General features: G+C 42.5%; 2 protein-coding genes and 1 pseudogene across 2 annotated transcripts in view; 1 reads left to right on the top strand and 2 right to left on the bottom strand.

Annotated features, from left to right (window-relative positions):
* Positions 1 to 20,560, top strand: part of LOC110496093 (metabotropic glutamate receptor 3) — a 918,426-nt gene that overhangs the window by 98,072 nt on the left and 799,794 nt on the right. The gene's annotated exons all lie outside the window — the stretch shown is intronic.
* On the bottom strand, positions 3,279 to 4,017 carry LOC149985229 (uncharacterized; annotated as a pseudogene).
* The window catches only part of LOC110496163 (hepatocyte growth factor), a 31,102-nt gene continuing 24,154 nt past the window's right edge, over positions 13,613 to 20,560 (bottom strand). Inside the window, exons 11-18 of the mRNA XM_021571914.3 lie at positions 19,092 to 19,222; positions 18,916 to 18,948; positions 18,705 to 18,810; positions 18,380 to 18,454; positions 18,127 to 18,276; positions 17,914 to 18,020; positions 17,654 to 17,796; positions 13,613 to 17,536 (exon numbers count right to left, since the gene is read on the bottom strand). Of these exons, the coding sequence (XP_021427589.3) occupies positions 17,357 to 17,536; positions 17,654 to 17,796; positions 17,914 to 18,020; positions 18,127 to 18,276; positions 18,380 to 18,454; positions 18,705 to 18,810; positions 18,916 to 18,948; positions 19,092 to 19,222 (925 nt within the window). The 3' untranslated portion in view covers positions 13,613 to 17,356. The remainder of the gene's footprint in view (positions 17,537 to 17,653; positions 17,797 to 17,913; positions 18,021 to 18,126; positions 18,277 to 18,379; positions 18,455 to 18,704; positions 18,811 to 18,915; positions 18,949 to 19,091; positions 19,223 to 20,560) is intronic.

The raw sequence follows: 20,560 nt of genomic DNA, 5'->3' as shown, positions 1-20,560 counted from the left end.
CCAAACCTCAAAATACCATCCTCTGTGGTTCAAAACTAATAATTGTGGTTCTGAACTAATAATTATGTCCAAGAGCTATAAACTCCATTATAATTAATTTACCTTAAAAACCAGTACCACCCATGACCACAAATTCATATTCAAATGGCTCCCCCCTGTGGCTGATCAGACCACCTGAGAATGCCATGAAAACTGGTCAAAAGTTACACTAGCCCTTTACATTCATGTTCCATACCATATTAGACACATTAAAGAACCCTTTATCTTTAAAAAATTTACTCGTCTAATTAAAATGCAGAAAATAAAACTCCTAAAATTCCATATGTGAGTGTACCCCTTTAAGATATCTTGTCTCTGGGAACATGGTAATCCCCTTAACCCAAACGTTTACTACAAAAAGAAAACCTAATAATTAGGATAATACCCTCAAATCATTCGTTTTAAATTTCCTCAGTGTTTCATTCAGTCTTTCTCCAAATTGTCTCACCAAAATACTTTATACCCTGCCATTACACTCACACAATTGTGATAAACGTGCACTGTCATACCCTATTGTAGACCTTTCATTGTTCCCCGTAATGAAAACAGATCATGTTTAGAATACGTTAACTTCTTGTTCGAATTCACTGGCGTTACCTAACCAAAAATCCATACCCGGGAAACAACCACAACTTTTTACGATTCAACTATTCTTACCTCCCTATATTATAGCCAAAAATAGCCCAATGGAACGCCTAGCAATTCTGATGCAAGCTGTAGCATCTTTTCAGACTATCCTGACGATATTCCGCTACTTTTTAAAAATGTACTTCCCTCTAAATGACACAACCAATTTTCTCTGTCATAATTTTAGGAACATTATTATGTATTCAACGTAATGACGCAGCAGTTCAACCTGTCTCTCGTCAAAAATATATCCCCTATTCAGATTGAGTTCTGCTTTAAATTGTAGCGAAAAAGTAAAACCAACCGAACTTCCCAACTTTCTATACCCCAAAATTTAAACGTACCATGTTCTTTGCTAAATTTATATCGTATGTCAGTCGATTCTCTCCGTTATTCCTTAGAATTCATCAGGTTTAGGTAACTTTCTCTTCTATGATACATTTATTTAAATACGACTCCCGTCTCAATATATTATTTCAGCAGATCATTTTGGGCAACACAACGTATTACATCAAAATTGCCTCGCCATTATTTTGAATTAATTATTCTCTCAATTCAACCTAAACAACCTATTAAAAACGTTCAGTTCATATCGTATACAAACACTAGCGACCGTATTTTTCCAGGCAAAACGTACAAATAGTTGAATTACAATTTTAAAAAATCACATTTTAGTCAAAATAATTTACCGGCAAGCGAACTCAGATCTCAAGCTTGGAAGGCACCTATTTAACCACTGAACCACCAACACTATTTGGAATGAAAGAAACTCCCCGCCAACGACCATATTATTATAATTTTCTGTAGTCGCAAACTCCGGCACCGAGAATTCCCAGAAAATAGTCCTAATTTAAACGCTTCCTGACTATTTTAGCAGTATCAGTTTCTATTCAGGGTTCATCATCGTCTTTGTCTGAGTCAGACGCCTCTCTTCATTTCCCTTTGTTCTCAGCTCTCTTCCTCGCCTCGGCTAACCATATCCTAGCTGTATTTAGCCCCTCTGCCCGTTGTTTATCTGTCTTGTCTCCACTAACCCTATTTATTTGTTTAATCATTGATTCCAGTTTTTCTTTCAAATTCGTACTTACTCCTCCATGTCTGGCTAAAATAGGCGTTCCTCTTATCTTCTATCTGCATAGATTTCTTATCTCCCGTTAATTTCGGCACCTCCTCTGAGGATTTACTACTCATGTTTAATAAATACTTGCCGCTCCTAGTAGCAATGTTCGTACTTACTATATGTATGTATTTCTATGTATGTGTTGTTTACCCTTACCTAGTTCTCTCCTTTGTTTTCTCCTTTGTGGAAACGTTGTCTATAGCTTTGACTCTCGATCAGATACCATGTCTCACCCTTACAACTATAAGCTATTACCCAGGGGTCGTAAATCCCTAGTTAACCTCCTATTTCATGTTGCCTCATAGGACTTTTAAAGTACACCAATATCTTGTCTCACTTCGCTATATTAGGCTTCCCTCTCTCCTGGAACCTTTTGTCTATAGATTTGGCTTTTATCCCATTCCTCTAGATTTTGGCTTCCCTCTCCTCCTCATTTGGACTGCCTGTTCCGTCTTAATAACCACTCTGGCCTCCAAGGCACCCGGATCTATCAAGCTAGTTTATTTATGGTGTGCACTTAACCCCAGGTTGTCGCGAACCTGCCAGTATATATACACAAAACCCAGTGTATCGCGGTCATACACAACCCATTGGATCTGTTTGGAATAGCAAAGCTCCTATTCTTGATAAATTCTAAACCTTTTAGAACATCAAATCAAAGATAACAGAAATCATTCCTCCCAGAATCGAGAATATAGGCTACTGACCTTGTCGCTGACTGGGAAAAGCAATGTTTGTTGGATCTAGTCACCTTCCCTGTCAGTCTGGGGTGTATACCGTCCTGTTCTTTAACCTCAATTCAGAGGCCAGGTCTTAAAATAACTGGACTAGACCCGCCCGTGCACGATTTTCGGCGTACTACCTTCAGATGGCAGAGACAAGTATTTAGTCCCGGCGTTCGAAGGACCAATTGTTAGAGCAATTAAATTCCTATATGTTCAATACCCAATTAAATGAATACACTCAGCCCATTTCAAAGGATTTGTAAGAAACTTATTTGCATAAAATGGGCGGAGACCAGTCTCAAAATCAAGCACTAGCGTTTATTCTCGAGAGTACTGAACATGATAAAATTTACAACAGGTTATAAACTGAAAATGTCGTCATTAGGTTTCGGACTGTCCCGTCTCTCCTCCACTCCGGTACAATGGCAGTATAGTTCTCAAGCCTTCCTACATCGTCTCTCACCAATTTAGATAATATATGACCAAGCCAAGGTCTTCCTGCATTCTAGCCAGTCTGACGATAAGTTCATTCGTTTCTACAAAGGAACAGACAGTCATTGTTCTAATTCGTGATTATAATTACACACATTATATTCAGTACTAGGATTAAAAGAAAATTCATACATCTATACAGTAACATAATAGTATTCTGAGTAGTCAGTCCTGATTGAAATGTATGCATAATTAGTCATTATTGATAAAAAAAAATACCTTAACACCACCCTAGTCACACCCTGGCCTAACCAAAATAGAGAATAAAAACATCTTTATGGCCAGGGCGTGATAGTAGGGTCCCCGCCTCTGGTGCGGGGACCCTCGCCGCCGGACTGGGGACCCTCATAGCGGGCCCTAGACTGGGCACCGTCGTTACTGGAGGCTCCGGACTGGGCACCGTCGTTGCTGGAGGCTCCGGACTGGAGCCCGTCGTTGCTGGAGGCTCCGGACTGGAGCCCGTCGTTGCTGGAGGCTCCGGACTGGAGCCCGTCGTTGCTGGAGGCTCCGGACTGGAGCCTGTCGTTGCTGGAGGCTAGGGACTGGAGACCGTCGTTGCTGGAGGCTCCGGACTGGAGACCGTCGTCTCTGGAGGCTCCGGACTGAAGATCGTCTCTGGAGGCTTCGTGCCATGACTCCTCACTGGAGGCTTCCTGCCATGACTACTCACTGGAGGCTTCGTGCCATGGAACATCACTGGAGGCTTCGTGCCATGGAACATCACTGGAGGCTTCGTGCCATGGATCATCACTGGAGGCTTTGTGCCATGGATCATCACTGGAGGCTTCTTGCCATGGATCATCACTGGAGGCTTCGTGCCATGGATCATCACTGGAGGCTTCTTGCCATGGATCATCACTGGAGGCTTCTTGCCATGGATCATCACTGAAGAGAGGAGACGTATGGGCAGTCTGGTATGTGGAGGTGTCACAGGGCTCACCAGGCTGGGGAGACATACAAGGGGATTAGTTCTGGGCGCAGGCACAGGACTCACCAGGTTGGAGAGACATACAGGAGGCCCTATCCTTGGCAGAGGCACAGGAAACACTAGGCCGTGGAGGCGCACTGGAGGTCTCGAGCTAAGAGCCTGCATAACCCGTCCTGGCTGGATGGTGACTTTGGCCCGGCAGGCACAGGACGCACTGGGCTGTGCAGGCGCACTGGAGACACAGTGCGCAGAGCCGGGGGAAGGATATTCTGGGCTGTAGAGACGTACTGGAGGTCTGGAGAGCAGGGCTGGCACAATCCGTCCTGGTTGGATGCTCACCCTAGCCCGGCAGATGCATGGAGCTGGGATGTAGCGCACCGGGCTAAGAAAGCGTACTGAAGATGCTCCACCGCATAACACAGTGCCTTACCAGTACGACGCTCTCTCCGGTAAGCACGGGGAGTTGGCTAAGGTCTCCAACCTAGCTCAGCCAATCTCCCCGTGTGCCCTCCCCAAAACATTTTTGGGAGTGGCCTCCCGGTCTTTAGTGCCAGTCTTGTCCCCGTGTAATCCTTCGCCCTTTTCCTAGCTGCCTCCGCATTCCGCCTTCCTTGATCCGACCTGCAACCATGGCAGGCGATCTTTTCCGGCCAGGATCTCCACCCACGTGTAGGATGCTTTGCCGTCCAGGATGTCCTCCCATGTCCAGTCCTCCTTACCACGCTGCTTGGTCCTTTGGTGGTGGGTAGTTCTGTAACGCTCGTCTGAAGAAGAGGGAGTGGACCAAAGCGCAGCGTGGTACGTGTTCATGATGTTTATTAAAATGTGAACACTAGCACAAAATAACAAAGAGCAAAAACAACAACAAACAGTTCTGTCAGGTGCAAAAACACAAAACAGAAAACAATTAACCACAAAACACAGGTGGGAAAAAGCTGCCTAAGTATGATTCTCAATCAGAGACAATGATAGACAGCTGCCTCTGATTGAGAACCACACCCGGCCAAACACAAAGAAATAGAAAACATAGAAATATAGAAACTAGACTGCCCACCCTCATCACACCCTGGCCTAACCAAGAATAGAGAATAAAAACCTCTCCATGGCCAGGGCGTGACACGAGGTCTGTAGTAGGAGTCCTGTGGTTTAAATATCTCTCATCCTGTCTGTCTCAGAACTCATTGTGCACCCACACAAACTCAATTATTTGCCTTGTGTACGTTTAAGAAACATTGCCATGTGCCTTAAAATTCCATTACCAAAAACCCTCATATCTATAATATAGTTTATAATTTCTCTCCCTCATGAGGATGGAGAATAATGAAAGTTCACAGAAGAAACAAGTAAAGGTAGACCTACCAATTAGTTAGTGTTTTTACTGGTATCTATTTGGTTTTTTAAATTGGTAGCAAAATTGCAAAAAAAAAATGGTAATGGAATTACTGCAGTTGAATTGGCTACAACGGGGAAGTCATACTAGTCACAAACCACAGTTGAGTCACCTGCTACTATCCTCCCTTCCACTGGCATACTGTTATGTTCAGCTCAGAACTGTTTTCTTTCTCTTTCTGTCATCTGGTCCATGATTGGTTCAGACTGAACTCTACTGTAAGAATACATTTTCAAAATATTGCCACATACTGTACACCAGATAGGTGTAGTGAAAATGTGTTGTTTGGTACTGTACTTTACTCTATTGTGCTGTACTGTACTGTACTGATGTGGTACTTTGCTGTACTCTACTGTGATGTATTTTGATCTCCAAACATGTGAAACATAGAGGTCTATGATTGGTTCAGATTAGGTCCTGTCCAGACCAACCAAATTTGTTTGGGGACGGAGATCATTAAAATAACTACCTTACTATGATGTTTTCAATTAAAATGGTTAAAAAAAATAACAAAAATAGCTTCTTAGCAAAGAGCAATTTCTCAAGCAAGAATTTTGCTAGGACTGTCTGGGAATTATCTGAATGGGGAGGGGAAAACTGAAAACTAACTGTTATTGGCAGAGAGGTTTGGAACTCTCTTTCTTATTGGTCTATTAACTAATTTACCCACCAAAACAGGCTGAAATTGTAGGCAGTCTTTTCAAACAGCTCTTACACTAAAAGGGCATTATCATTTCACAGTATTATTCCAACCTCAATGTGGGGAAATGTAAATAAAACATAGAAAACCACGTTTTAGATTGCACTTGGCCTTTTAACCAAGAGTTAATATTATAATGATAGAGAGCACTTTCATCAGCCATATAGCCCTCTATATCTCTCTCTCTCTTCCCTCTCCGTCCCTCCTTCATTCCCTCCCTCCTACATGTATGAGCAGTCAGCAGTCAGCCAGGCATGATGGTCTGTGACAGTAGCTGTGTGCTACGGGTCATTAAGCAGACAGGAGCCATGGCAGTCACGCTGCTCTCTGCCTCTAGATGAGACACCAAGAGGACATACTCGCAAGCTTTTGCTTAGATCCAAGGTTTAGACGGGTGGTCTAAAATGGCTCGCTGCTATCTTTTCTCATAGGGCAACCTGGCACAATAAGCCACAATGCTGAGGACGACCAACTGAGCACATGATTATATCCGATAACAGATTTCGTATCAGACAATTAAAATCGTTGATGTAGCTGGACGTGATCCAAAACTTTTTCACAAAATTAACTACACTGAAAAAAATATAAACACAACATGCAACAATTTTAAAGATTTTACTGAGGTATAGTTCATATAAGGAAATCAGTCAATTGAAATAAAGAAATTTGAACCGTATCTATGGATTTCACATGACTGGGAATACAGATATGCAATTGTTGGTCACAGATACCTTAAAAAAAGTAGGGGCGTGGATCAGAAAACCAGTCAGTATCTGGTGTGACCACCATTTGCCTAATGCAGGCTGTTGATTGTGGCCTGTGGAATATTGTCCCACTCCTCTTCAATGGCTGTGTGAAGTTGCTGGATATTGGCAGGATCTGGAACACGCGGTCGTACACGATGATCCAGAGCATCCCAAACATGCTCACTGAATGGGTGACATGTCTAGTGAGTATGCAGGCCGTGAAAGAACTGGGAAATGTTCAGCTTCCAAAAATTGTTTACAGATCCTTCCGACATGGGGCCGTGCATTATCATGCTGAAACATGAGGTGATGGTGGCGGATGAATGACACAACAATGGGCCTCAGGATATCATCACGGTATCTCTATACATTCATATAGCCATTGATAAAATGCAATTGTGTTTGTTGTCCGTAGCTTATGTTATAATTTGGAACATGTTTTATACATTTTGTTCTTTACCAGAACCCCACCACCACCGTGGGGCACTCTGTTCACAACGTTGACATCAGAAAACCGCTCGCCCACACGACGCCATACACGCTGTCTGCCATCTGCCTGATACAGTTGAAACCGGGATTCATCCGTGAAGAGCATACTTCTCCAGCATGCCAGTGGCCATCGAAAGTGAGTATTCGCCCACTGAAGTCGGTTATGACGCCAAACTGCAGTCAGGTGAAGTCCCTGGTGAGGACGATGAGCACTCAGGTGATGATTCCCTGAGATGGTTTCTGATAGTTTGGGCAGAAATTAACACCTTGACAATAAACTTTAAGAATGATTGTCAAGATCGTCTGAATGAATGGACCAAGGCGCAGTGTACTTAACACAAACAATATAGAAGAAAACAAAACGTGACATTCTGGGCTGCTCACAGGCAGCTACACAAAAACAAGATCCCACAAATAACCGGAGGGAAAAAAGGCTGCCTAAATATGATCCCCAATCAGAGACAACGATACACAGCTGCCTCTGATTGGGAACCATGCCAGGCCAACAAAGAAATAGAAAACCTAGATTGCCCACCCTAGTCACACCCTGACCTAACCAAATAGAGAATTTAAAGGATCTCCAAGGTCAGGGCGTGACAATGATTTAAAAAGGAGCTACAGTTAATGTTGAAAGTCTACATACACCTTAGCCAAATACATTTAAACTCAGTTTTTCACAATTCCTGACATTATATTATAGTAATAATCACTGTCTTAGGTCAGTTAGGATCAGCACTTTATTTTAAGAATGTGAAATGTCAGAATAATAGTAGAGAGAACTATCTATTTAAGTTTTTATTTCTTTCATCACATTCCCAGTGGGTCAGAAGTTTGCATACACTCAATTAGTATTTAGTAGCATTGTCTTTAAATTGTTTAACATGGGTCAAACGTTTTCGGTAGCCTTCCACAAGCTTCCCACAATAAGTTGGGTGAATTTTGGCCCATTCCTACTGACAGAGCTGGTGTAACTGAGTCAGATTTGTTGGCCTCCTTGCTTGCACACGCTTTTTCAGTTCTGCCCACATATTTTCTATAGGGTTGAGGTCAGGGCTTTGTTATGGCCACTCCAATGCCTTGACTTTGTTGTCCTTAAGCCATTTTGCCACAACTTTGGAAGTATGCTTAGAGTCATTGTCTATTTGGAAGACCATTTTGTGCCCAAGCTTTAACTTCCTGACTGATGTCTTGAGATGTTGCTTCAATATATCCACATAATTTTCCATCCTTATGATGCCATCTCATTTGTGAAGTGCACCAGTCCCTCCTGCAGCAAAGCACCCCATAACATTATGCTACCACCCCCGTGCTTCACAGTTGGGATGGTGTTCTTCGGCTGGCAAGCCTCCCCCTTTTTCCTCCGAACATAACAATGGTCAATATGGCCAAAAGGTCTATTTTTGTTTCTCTTTTTTTCTGAGGTCTTGGCTGAATTTGTTTTGGATTTTCCCATGATGTCAAGCATGAGGCACTGAGTTTGAAGGTCGCCCTTGAAATACATTTACAGGCACACCTCCCATTGACTCGAATGATGTCAATTAGCCTATCAGAAAATTCTAAAGCGATGACATAATTTTCTGGAATTTTTCAAGTTGTTTAAAGGCACAGTCAACTTACTGTATGTAAACTGACCTACTGGAATTGACCTACTGGAATTGTGATACTGTGAATTATAAGTGAAATAATGTGTCTGTAAACAATTGTTGGAAAATGACTTGTGTCATGCACAAAGTAGATGTCCTAACCGTCATGCCAAAACTATAGTTTGTTAACAGGAAATTTGTGGGGTGGTTGAAAAACAAGTTTTAATGACTCCAACCTAAGTGTATGTAAACTTCCAACTTCAACTGTACATATTTGTTCTGCCTTGTAGAGAAAAACACTGATATGATAGGGCCTAATAATTATATAACAGTTTACATATAGGCCTATGATTGTTTTCTCTGCATTGTTATAATTATGTACTTTGTCACATATGCGTTATTTGACTTGAGGACCAGCAGTGGAGTATTATTTTCCTTGGGGTTTGAACTTACAGCTGTGGTATCTCTCAAACTTCGGGCGAACTGTCTCAGCATACTGCAACACAAATTTGGAAAAGTAGAAGGGAAATACAGCTATTTGACAAGACCGCCATCTTCTTTTACATTTTTTTTACAGTGTAGCTACAAATATAAAAGTATAATCCTCTTACTTGTTTTATCGCTAAAAGCAAATCAATGTGTGAAACAGTAAGCAATAAATTTGCATTTTTTCATATATGCAAAAACGTGCCTTTAGAATTTTGTGTAACATCAGTAGCCTAGTCAAGGAAGCGTCATGTAATGTATATTTGCACACTGCACCTATGACTGAGACATGGGTAAACAAATAAAACTTGAAGATGGAGGTTTTAGAATCTCCCTCTGGTGGCCAAGTTGACCTGTTTGACAAATGTAATTGGATGGTGGATCTATCGTGTAAGGTATCTGATAGGTTGATTCGTTATTCTGTTACCGAATATAATCATGTGCTCAGCTGGTTGGCCTCGCATAGTGCCAGTTTACTTATTGTGCCAGGTTGGCCTATGAGAAAAGATAGTAGCTAGCTATTTTTAACCACAAGTATAAACCTCAGGTCTAATCAAAAGTTTTCGAGTATGGCCCCCACACATCTGCTGGGACACTGGTGGCCATGTGTGTGTGTGTTGTGCATGTCAGCAGTAGCATGCAGAACTCACACAACAGAAAATGTCAATTCTGTGTATTTTCTGCTGGCTGTGACATCTTTAATGCTACATCAATGGATTCCGCATTTAATCCCCTCTCCCTCTCTGTCCCTTCCAGCTCCATCTCTTGCGTTTCAGTGTCTATTAGGCATGCCCCTGTTTAAGTGTGTTTGGATGCATAGCGGCTTATGTGGGGAATGATGTGGGTGCAGGACTATAAGAGCAGCCAACACCACTAAAGACACCGTCAGTCAGGGAGAACCCTGCTCTAGCACAGCATCACTGCTGTGACATACACACAGCCCTGCATCTGCGGTTCGGACTATAAAATATTGAAAGAAGAGATTCTAAGGGAAGATAAGACTCTCACAAACACGTTGGTGTTCTCCGTTTTGCTCTACGATCCCCACAAGCGTCTTGGGACTCGACAGAAGTCGGTACAGCCAAACTGCCAGCTTCTGCCTGTAGCATCTGAACAGTTTAGGAAACACACCTCTGTGGATTCACATGAACACGAACACTACTGGTCAAAAGTTTTAGAACACCTACTCATTCAAGGGTTTATCTTTATTTTTACTATTTTCTACATTGTAGAATAGTAGTGAAGACATCAAAACTATGAAATAACACATATGGAATCATGTAGTAACCAAAAAAGTGTTAAACAAATCAAAATATATTTTAAATTTGAGATTATTCAAGTAGCCACCCTTTGCCTTGATGACAGCTTTGCACACTCTTGGCATTCTCTCAACCAGCTTCACCTGGAATGCTTTTCCAACTGTTTTAAGGAGATCCCACATATGCTGAGCACTTGTTGGCTGCTTTTGTTTCACTCTGCGGTCTGACTCATCCCAAACCCGTCTCAATTTGGTTGAGGTCAGGGAGATTGTGGGACCAAGAGACTGAAAAACAGCTTCTATCTCAAGGCCATTAGACTGTTAAATAGCCATCAGAGAGGCTGCTGCCTACATACACAGACTTGAAATTATTGGCCACTTTAATAAATGGAACACCAGTCACTTTAATAATGTCACTTTAATAATGTTTACATATCTTGCAATACTCATTTCATGCAGTATGCACTGTATATGCTGTACTGTATTCTATACTATCTACTGTATCTTAGTCTATGACGCTCTGACATTGCTCATCCATGTATTTATATATTATTTAATTCCATTCCTTTACTTAGATTTGTGTGTATTAGGTATTTGTTGTGAAATTGTTAGACATTACTTGTTAAATATTGCTGCACTGTCGGAACTAGAAGCACAAGCATTTCGCTACACCTGCAATAACATCTGCTAAACACGTGTAATTGACCAATAACATTTGATTTGATTTGTGGAGGCCAGGTCATCTGATGTAGCACTCCATCACTCTCCTTCTTGGTCAAATAGCCCTAACACAGCCTGGAGGTGTGTTGGATCATTGTCCTGTTGAAAAACAAATTAAGCGCTAAGATGGGATGGCATATCGCTGCAGAATGCTGTGGTAGCCATGCTGGTTAGGTGTGACTTGAATTCTAAATAAATCACAGACAGTGTCACCAGCAAAGCACCCCCACACCATCTCACCTCCTCCTCCATGCTTTAAGGTGGGAAATACTCATGCGGAGATCATCCACACCACGTCTCACAAAGACAAGGTGGTTCGAATCAAAATTCTCCAATTTGGACTCCAGATCAAAGGACAGATTTCCACCGGCCTAATCTCCATTGCTTGGGGTTCTTGGCCCTAGCAAGTCGATTCTTCTTATTGGTGTCCTTTACTAGTGGTTTCCTTGCAGCAATTCGACAATGAAGGCCTGATTCACACAGTTTCCTCTGAACAGTTGATGTTGAGATGTGTCTGTTACTTGAACTCTGTGAAGCATTTATTTTGGCTGCAATTTCTGGACTTCTATTCCTGTGGCGGTCCTCATGAGAGCCACTTTCATCATAGCGCTTGATGGTTTTTGCGACTGCCCTTTTCCATATTGACTGACCTTCATGTCTTAAAGTAATGATGGACTGTCGTATCTCTTTGCTTACATGAGCTTTTCTTGTCATAATATGGACTTGGTCTTTTACCAAATAGTGTTATCTTCTGTATACCCCTACCTTGTCACAACACAACTGATTGGCTCAAACACATTGAGGACAGAAATTCCACAAATGAACTTTTAAGAAGGCACATCTGTTAATTGAAATTCAATCTAGGTGACTACCTCATGAAGCTGGTTGAGAGGGTGCCAAGTGTGCAAAGCTGTCATCAAGACAAAGGGTGGCTATTTGAAGAATCTCAAATGTAAAATGTTTTGGTTACTACATGATTCCATATCTGTTATTTCATAGTTTTGATGTCTTCACTATTATTCTACAATGTAGAAAATACTATCAATGAAGAAAAACTCTTGAATGAGAAGGCGTTCTAAAAAATTTGACCGGTAGTGTCCATGTCGGTTGTTTTGTTCTAGGACACCCACAGGCTTCACAAAACTCGTCTGAAGGTCCTCCGTGATCAGGTGAAAAAAATGAATGGAAGTATATATGGAGACTGTTTAGTTCCAAAAATAAGGGGTTACATCTCTCAGATATAGGACAGACACTTCATGACAAACTTCCTTTTTGGGGGGGACTATCTCTTGTTCCATGTAGTGAATATGTATTCAATGTGTTTGCATGGACTAATAGCAGTAGGGCCATGTAAAAATGTAATTTTTTTATACTTCAAGGGGTCTTAAAATTCTAAATCAAATAGCAAAATGATCCCCCTCCTCCAGTTTAGCAAGGGATTAGACTCTTATGGTTTAAATCTTATTCTTCCTCCACATATTGCCTGTACGCTATCACCACCTAGTGGACACTGCAGCCGAGTTCCATAATGGCATTTTATTAGGATCTCCATTAGCTGATTGCGAAAGCAGCAGCTAATCTTCCTGGGGTCCACACAAAACATGAAACATAATTCCACAGATAATTGTTGGTCTTGGAATAAGCTAGACAGGTAACACCTCTCACAACGCTTCAGTCTAACTAGTTTGGAAAAAATACTATCATTTAGGATTCAACTGAGGAGGGTTTGACCAGCGTCTGCAACTCGTCTTCCATGGAGGTAAAACATGAAAGATGTCAATTCCAGACTGGGAGTAGTCTATTGATGAGATACACTTCAGAGCAGCTTCCTAAACAACTACAAAATTGCCTACTCAGCAAACAAATTGCTTCTGCCAGGCCGCTTGTACAGTACAAAGTCAAAGTGAATATCCACAACAAATCCTCGCTCTGCAATAACAATTTTAAACAGTACATTTAGACACAAATGCTAATGCTGCACTTATTGCCTACCTTTTAATTGTCTTGTCCTATGTATGTTAGCATTGGTGCTTTTAATGAGCTTGATATGTGAGCCACGTGTCAAAGACAATTTCCTTCTGTTAATTTTATGGACGCTTTCTGAAGCAAAGGTAATAAATTACACCTGTAGAAGCCTAGGCCCTACTGTTATAACACCTTGTTACAAATTCTCCCAGAAAGGTTGAAATGGAAATGATGTCTAATGATTACACTCCCAACCACCTAATGCCTTTTAAATAGACAAACTCATTGTATGTGGCCATTGTGCCATGCACAATAACATTGAGAAAGGAACACGGTGTAGACTATTACAGGTATATGATAGTACTGTATTGAAATTGAGTATTCAAATGAAAAACAATACATGTACAGTAGCCTAGAGTATACAGGTACAGATAATCTAACATTGTATAGCAGCATCACACACACACACAGAATACAACTTCACAATGTTCAAATACAAATGCATGAAATATAAGAAGAGCTATAAAGTGGGCCTACTTGTTTGACCCCTCACATTCCCAGGTGAAATAGTCAGACCAACATGTGATAGATATAGAGGCTAATACTTCCACAATGATAACATAAAAAATACAGTACACCTCCATTTCGGTAACAGTTTGCAGTAACATATTCTGTGAAAGTTAATTTCCAGAGTAGATGGTTACTGGATGTCTGCCAGAGGCTGTGGGAGGGGAGGGAATATAACTCACTCCAATAGAATTCACACACACGCACACACACACACACAGAATCAGTCATACTGGCCTGTGGTAATGAGTTCTGTGTGTTTATCAAACAGAATACATTACTGCAGTAAGAGAGGGGTGGAGGAGAGATGAGGAGAGAAGTGGAAATAGAAAGAAAGGAGGTGAGAGGGTAAGAGGACACTGGTAAGGCTTGGAGTTGCAATCCATTCCCTTTTACCTTTAGAAGACTGTACATATACAGAAATAAAACATATTTACATTCAATGGCTTCATATTGATCTTTCCATATTCCTAAAAGGCCAACTTCACCATCCTCTCACAGGTCTATAAGACCAATATCACATTCCGAGTGTTAGAGTCACACTCAGCAAACTATTTACACTGTGACACTTACTGGCATAGTACAGAAGAACACTACAGAAGTGGAGAGCTACTGCCTTTTGATTTTCAGTACATTCAAGTAACTTCAGGAATCAAGTGTAGGGGAGATTGGGGTAGGTTGAGCCATTTTTTTTTTACATTCAGCATCACTATGTCAAGTGAAAAATAGTATTGTTTCTACCAAAGATATCTACATATACACAAAAGTATGTGGACAACCCTTAAAATGAGTGGATTTGGCTATTTCAGCCATACCCGTTGCTGACAGGTGTATAAAATCAATCACATAGCCATGCAATCTCCATAAACAAACATTGGCAATAGAATGGCCTTACTGAAGAGCTCAGTAACTTTCAATGTGGCATCGTCATACAGTAGGATGCCACCTTTCCAACAAGTCAGTTCATCCAATTTCTGCCCTGCTAGAGCTGCCCCAGTCAACTGTATGTGCTGTTATTGTGAAGTACAAAATTCTAGGGGCAATAATGGCTCAGCCGCAAAGTGGTAAGCCACACAAGCTCAAAGAACGGGACCGCCAAGTGATGAAGCGCATAACACTTAAAAATAATCTGTCCTTGGTTGCAACACTCACTACAGAGTTCCAAACTGCCTCTGGAAGCAATGTCAGCACAATAGCTGTTCGTCAGAAGCTTCATGAAATGGGTTTCCATGGCCAAGCGGGCACACACAAGCCTAAGATCACCATGCGCAATGCCAAGAAACAGCTGGAGTAGTGTAAAACTCGCCGCCATTGGACTCTGGAGCAGTGGAAATGTGTTCTCTGCAGTGATGAATCACGCTTCACCATCTGGCAGTCCGGCGGACAAATCTGTGTTTGCAGATGCCAGGAGAACAATACCAGCTTGAATCCATAGTGCCAACTGTAAAGATTGGTGGAGGAGAAATAATGGTCTTGGGCTGTTTTTTATGATTAGGCTTAGACTAGGCCCCTTAGTTACAGTGAAGGGAAATCTTAACGCTACAGCTATTGTGCTTCCAACTTTGTGGCAACAGTTTGGGGAAGGCCCTTTCCTGTTTCAGCATGACAATGCCCCCATGCACAAAGCGAGGTCTATACAGAAATGGTTTGTCGAGATCGGTGTGGAAGAACTTGACTCGCCTGCACAGTGCCCTGACCTCAACCCCATCGAATACCTTCAGGATGAATTGGAAAGCTGACTGCGAACCAAGCCTAATCGCCCAACATCAGTACACGACCTCACTAATCCTCTATTGGCTGAATGAAAGCAAGTCCCAGAAGCAACATTCCAACATCTAGTGGAAAGCCTTCGCAGAAGTGTGGAGGCAGTTATAGCAGCAAAGGGGGGAACAATTCAATTTTAATGCCCATGATTTTCGAATGAGATGTTTGATGAGCACACTTTCATAATGTATTTCAGGATGTTGTGTATCCCTGGAAATAATCAGAATTCATGGAAACATAACAGTTGTGAAAACATAGCTTGTTCAAAAAATGTGGTATTTTGGCACATCTTATGTATATGGGTGGGGTAAGTTGAGCAAAGGAACAAGGTCAGTTGAGCCGCCTTGAGGTAAGTGGGTGATGGTGACCTGTGATAGTGGGTGATGGTGCTGGTAGGTCAAAGTTGAATTAATGGAATGGGGGTGTGGTATAGTGTATATCTTAAATGTATGCCTACATTCAGATAGATCTTTCTGTTCAATATCACTGACCCTTTCATTTCTTGACCAGTTGCCTGGGATAGAGATGTTACTTCAATGTGCCAATTCGTATGTGCCAGTTGTGCCAGTTCTCTGCATTTAAGGCTAAGCCCATGAAACTGGTCTGCCAGATTCTTGATATGATCAGCAAGCTGAGACTCCATGTCATCAGATGAGACCTTGTGTGCCTCTGCTCCTCTGTCATAGCCTTGCTGATCATCAATGTACCTCTTCAGTGTCATAAATACAATTTTTTCTATCCTTTTCTGCTGCTCAAATTGACTTCTTCCCTTCTCTCACTTCCTTGGTTGCTCTCTCAAGAAACTCAAGGCGGCTAGACCCCTGCTTGTTTTACGTTTGTATACAAGGGGCATGATGATGTCTGCTCTGTAATAATACAAATGCACTATCATGAGTGTATATGCATGACACATGGGGTATGGTGGCCATTGGCTCAACTTACACCAAGGCAAACATTTTGATTATATGAGTCCACACAGCTACAAGGATGCACTTTCATGCTAGGTTTAGGACCTCATATTGTAGCTTATAAAGACCCCAACTGATGTACATCTAACTTTGGTTTAGATAGAAGCATCATGGAACCTGGAACACAATACATTCAATTTACTTTGTGGTTGTGGTTTCTTCCTTCTGACTCCATGAAATGATGACCTCTTCCTAAAAATGTGGTCACATTATTAATTTTGTATATGGTTTCCTAGAAACAAGGGGTGTCTCAATTTACCCCACTCTCCCCTATTACCACATTGTCTACAGATTCTTACTGATTGTGTACAATATGAGTCCTGAACATCCAAACCTTACCAGCTTCAGCACATGGTGTTTAGCCAACCACATATCCACACCTCTGTTGTCCTTAGTAGCATGTCTGTAACACTACATATTTATATTATCTAAAGGATCGATCCAGCAGTCTGATCAACACAATTACATTCCACTTCACAGGTCCACTCCAAAGACATATAGAAAGAAGCCCATGAGTCTGAATTCCAGAATCAAGTTTGGAGTTGCGTTTGATATCTTTCTGTATGGCTGGAGCTTTCCCTCTTTCAAATGCACAGGGACTCAGTTGGTCCTTACGTGACTGAGCCACAGGTGTATCTATATCAAGGGGGGTCGAGTGAGTCTAATTGATGATGGGATAAAAGTTTATCTGTATTTGATATTTAGATGATCTGAGGGTAGTGCCAAGTTGATCTGAGGGTCGTGCCTAGTTGATCTGAGGGTCGTGCCTAGTTGATCTGAGGGTAGTGCCTAGTTGATCTGAGGTTCGGGGTAGTGTCGGAACACCTTGTGGATCCACTGGGTGTAGAAGGGGACGTTGATGAAGATGCCAGGCCGATTGGCACGGGCACAGCCTCTGCCATGGACACTGACCCCCACTATGACCCTGCTCTCTCCTTCCTGGCACACCAAGGGGCCGCCATAGTCCCTCTGACAGGGGGAGAGACATAAAGCATACATTAGGAAAAACATAGTCAACTCCTGATGAGAGAGAACTGTTCAATGTGTTTCAGGCACATTTCATTCACAGTTCACCAGCTTCCTTACCTCACAGACGCCCTCGTCCTTCTTCCCCCCAGCGCAAATCTTGGTGTCTGTGATGTGGAGGTTCCCTCTGTGTTGTTCACTACACCTCTCATTACTGATCATGGGCAGATGGACCACCTTCAGTACACCTTCATGACCCGTACCTGAGTGATAGGTGAGAGGAGGGGAGATTATAGTCATGACAACAGTACAGCTAATGAGTAACCAGTCCCTTTCCTAGATGACATAATCCTGATGGATGCGATGGTATGTGTGTGTACCTTTGGTTTCACCCCATCCATGCATGCTACACATCGAGCCATCAACAATAGAGCACCCAGCCACCGGCAGCTGAATGGTGTGGACACTGTCTGCAGGGAGGGCAGGCCTGAGTGAGAGAAATATTTTTGTTGTTGAAGAATAGAAGAATAGAGGACTAGAAAACGTACCATATACGACCAGGAGTGTTTGTATATTTCTGTTCAGGCACTCACTGGGCCAGCCGTATGAGGGCCAGGTTGGAGCCCTCAGGACCACAGATCACATGGGAGATGGAGACTTCCTGTCTGAAGGAGCTGTTAGGAGCCAAGCCACGAAGGTCTGATACACCTAACCACACACGATACTCACTCAGGTCTGGAACACTGTGTGGATACAGGTGGATGTAAGCATAGTAAAGATAAAGAGGCAGAGGAAGAAAGGTAAAGAGCAAAAGAGGAAGAGAGAGAGAGAGAGAGGTGCAGTTACCATGAGGAGAAGCATTGTCTGTCAGTGAGGACCCACTCCTCTCGTATGAGAGAACCTCCACACCAGTGACTGGACCTGGGGAGGGAACACAACACATGATATTACACACTGGGAATGGACCTTTGCTAACCCCAACACTTGGACAAATGGTCTACACATCTGCCACTAGAGCAGAGTTTATACCTACAGTAGATAAGAGAAGCAAAGCCAGGCATGTGTGTGTGTGTGTGTGTGTGTGTGTGTGTGTGTGTGTGTGTGTGTGTGTGTGTGTGTGTGTGTGTGTGTGTGTGTGTGTGTGTGTGTGTGTGTGTGTGTGTGTGTGTACCGTTTCTGTATGCTGACCATCCAGCTTCCGTCTGTGATGGCGACTGGAGCTCCTCCTACTATCCTGGTCGTCTTATGGATGAAACATGACACATTGGACACCTCCACTGACAAGTTGAGAAAGCGGAAACTATGTTGAAACAACCATTTTATACCCAGAGAGAAATACAAGATGAAACATGAAAACCAGAAGGCGGAGTAGAGCGACTGACCTCTCTGTGGAATGGTGTTCTTTGATGGTACACCTGTGTGACAGAGCATGAAAAACAAGATAGAGGTCTCAGTGACAACACAGTGACAATGCCACTACAGCAGGGGTGTGTGTGTGTGTGTGTGTGTGTGTGTGTGTGTGTGTGTGTGTGTGTGTGTGTGTGTGTGTGTGACTCACATGGTTTGATGCTGCAGTAGTCCCAGGGTATAGCAGTGCTGTTAGTATAACACCAGGGGCCATGTGTGTCTCTGTCTGGGTTCCTACAGAAACTCGCCTCCTGTCCCACCACCGCTGCATCTCTGTCCCAACTACACACAAGAAAAGCAAAGGAGAGTATGAGAGACGGTTAAAGACAGACTGTCAGCCCATCATAATGAGAGGAGACAGCTGTGTATGGCCTCTCTCTTTACCCATCTCTCTTTACCCATCTCTCTTTCTCTCCGTATCTTCCTCACACACACACACACACACACACACACACACACACACACACACACACACACACACACACACACACACACACACACACACACACACACACACACCTACAGTGACACAGGGCAACGATCATAATGTTTGGAACGTCACCAACAGAATTCCTTCCCAGACATTCCAGGATGATAACAGGGGAATTCAGAGGAGGACCATTCACCAATGCACAGTGTGCGTGTGCGTGCGTGCTGAGAGAGTGATCCCTCTGAGTCTCTCTAACATAAACAATAACTGCTGACCTCTGACCTCTGGGTGGGAGCCAAGCAGAGGAACCGATTGGCTTTGAAGTATTCCGAGAAGGGAAGAGGCTCAGGGTCAGAGGAAGCCTGCAGTGTGTCCTCCAGATGCTTTATTACACACCCACTCAACCATCCATTACAGTGGAGTGGAGTAATGGACCCGTTTTTCTCTCCTTGAGAACAGCCAGGCTCTGACTCTTTGTTAGACCAATATGACTTGACCACATGTCAGCTACAGGTTAACTCCCCCATGACCTCTTAGGTTCAACCATGTGTTTCTGAAGAGGGCACTCCATCTTAGGGCTGTTACGGTAACCGTATTACCGCCACACCGGCAGTCATGAGTCATGACCGCAGTTAAATTCCAAACTTGCTAACTGCCTGGTACTCCACACTCTATTGTCCCTCTAATCACTCTGACATCAATATAAATGTGATCGAAAGTCACATCGGAAGTCAAACACTTCATGAGAGCCCATTAGCTCATGTTGTGCAACATTTCTATAGGCTATGCAATTGATGACCTTATTAAAAAGAGGAGGATCCCATTAGCTTTCTATAGGCTAGGGCTACTATATTTATTTCTCAACTTTCCTAATATTAAGCACATTGCTTCACTTTAAAACAGGAGTATAGCCTACCTGGCTGGCATGAAAATGAACCATGGGAAAAGCGTCCTCCATTCACTATTTAAGTGCATAGATTACATGTGTTTTTCCCCCTGCCTCTGTTCTGAGACAGGTGCATGATAATGTTCCATTCTAAATCAAAACTCATTTCACACATTATTTAGTATACAGTACCAGTCAAAAGTTTGGACACGCCTACTCATTCAAGAGTTTTTCTTTATTTTTACTATTTTCTACATTGTAGAATAATAGTGAAGCGATCAAAACTATGAAAAAACACATATGG

Source organism: Oncorhynchus mykiss, chromosome 2 (genome assembly GCF_057628025.1).
Source record: "Oncorhynchus mykiss isolate SJ-2025 chromosome 2, ASM5762802v1, whole genome shotgun sequence".
Lineage (NCBI taxonomy): Eukaryota > Metazoa > Chordata > Actinopteri > Salmoniformes > Salmonidae > Oncorhynchus > Oncorhynchus mykiss.
The sequence above is the reverse complement of the archived record's forward strand: the minus strand, read 5'-3'. Positions and strand labels throughout refer to the sequence as shown.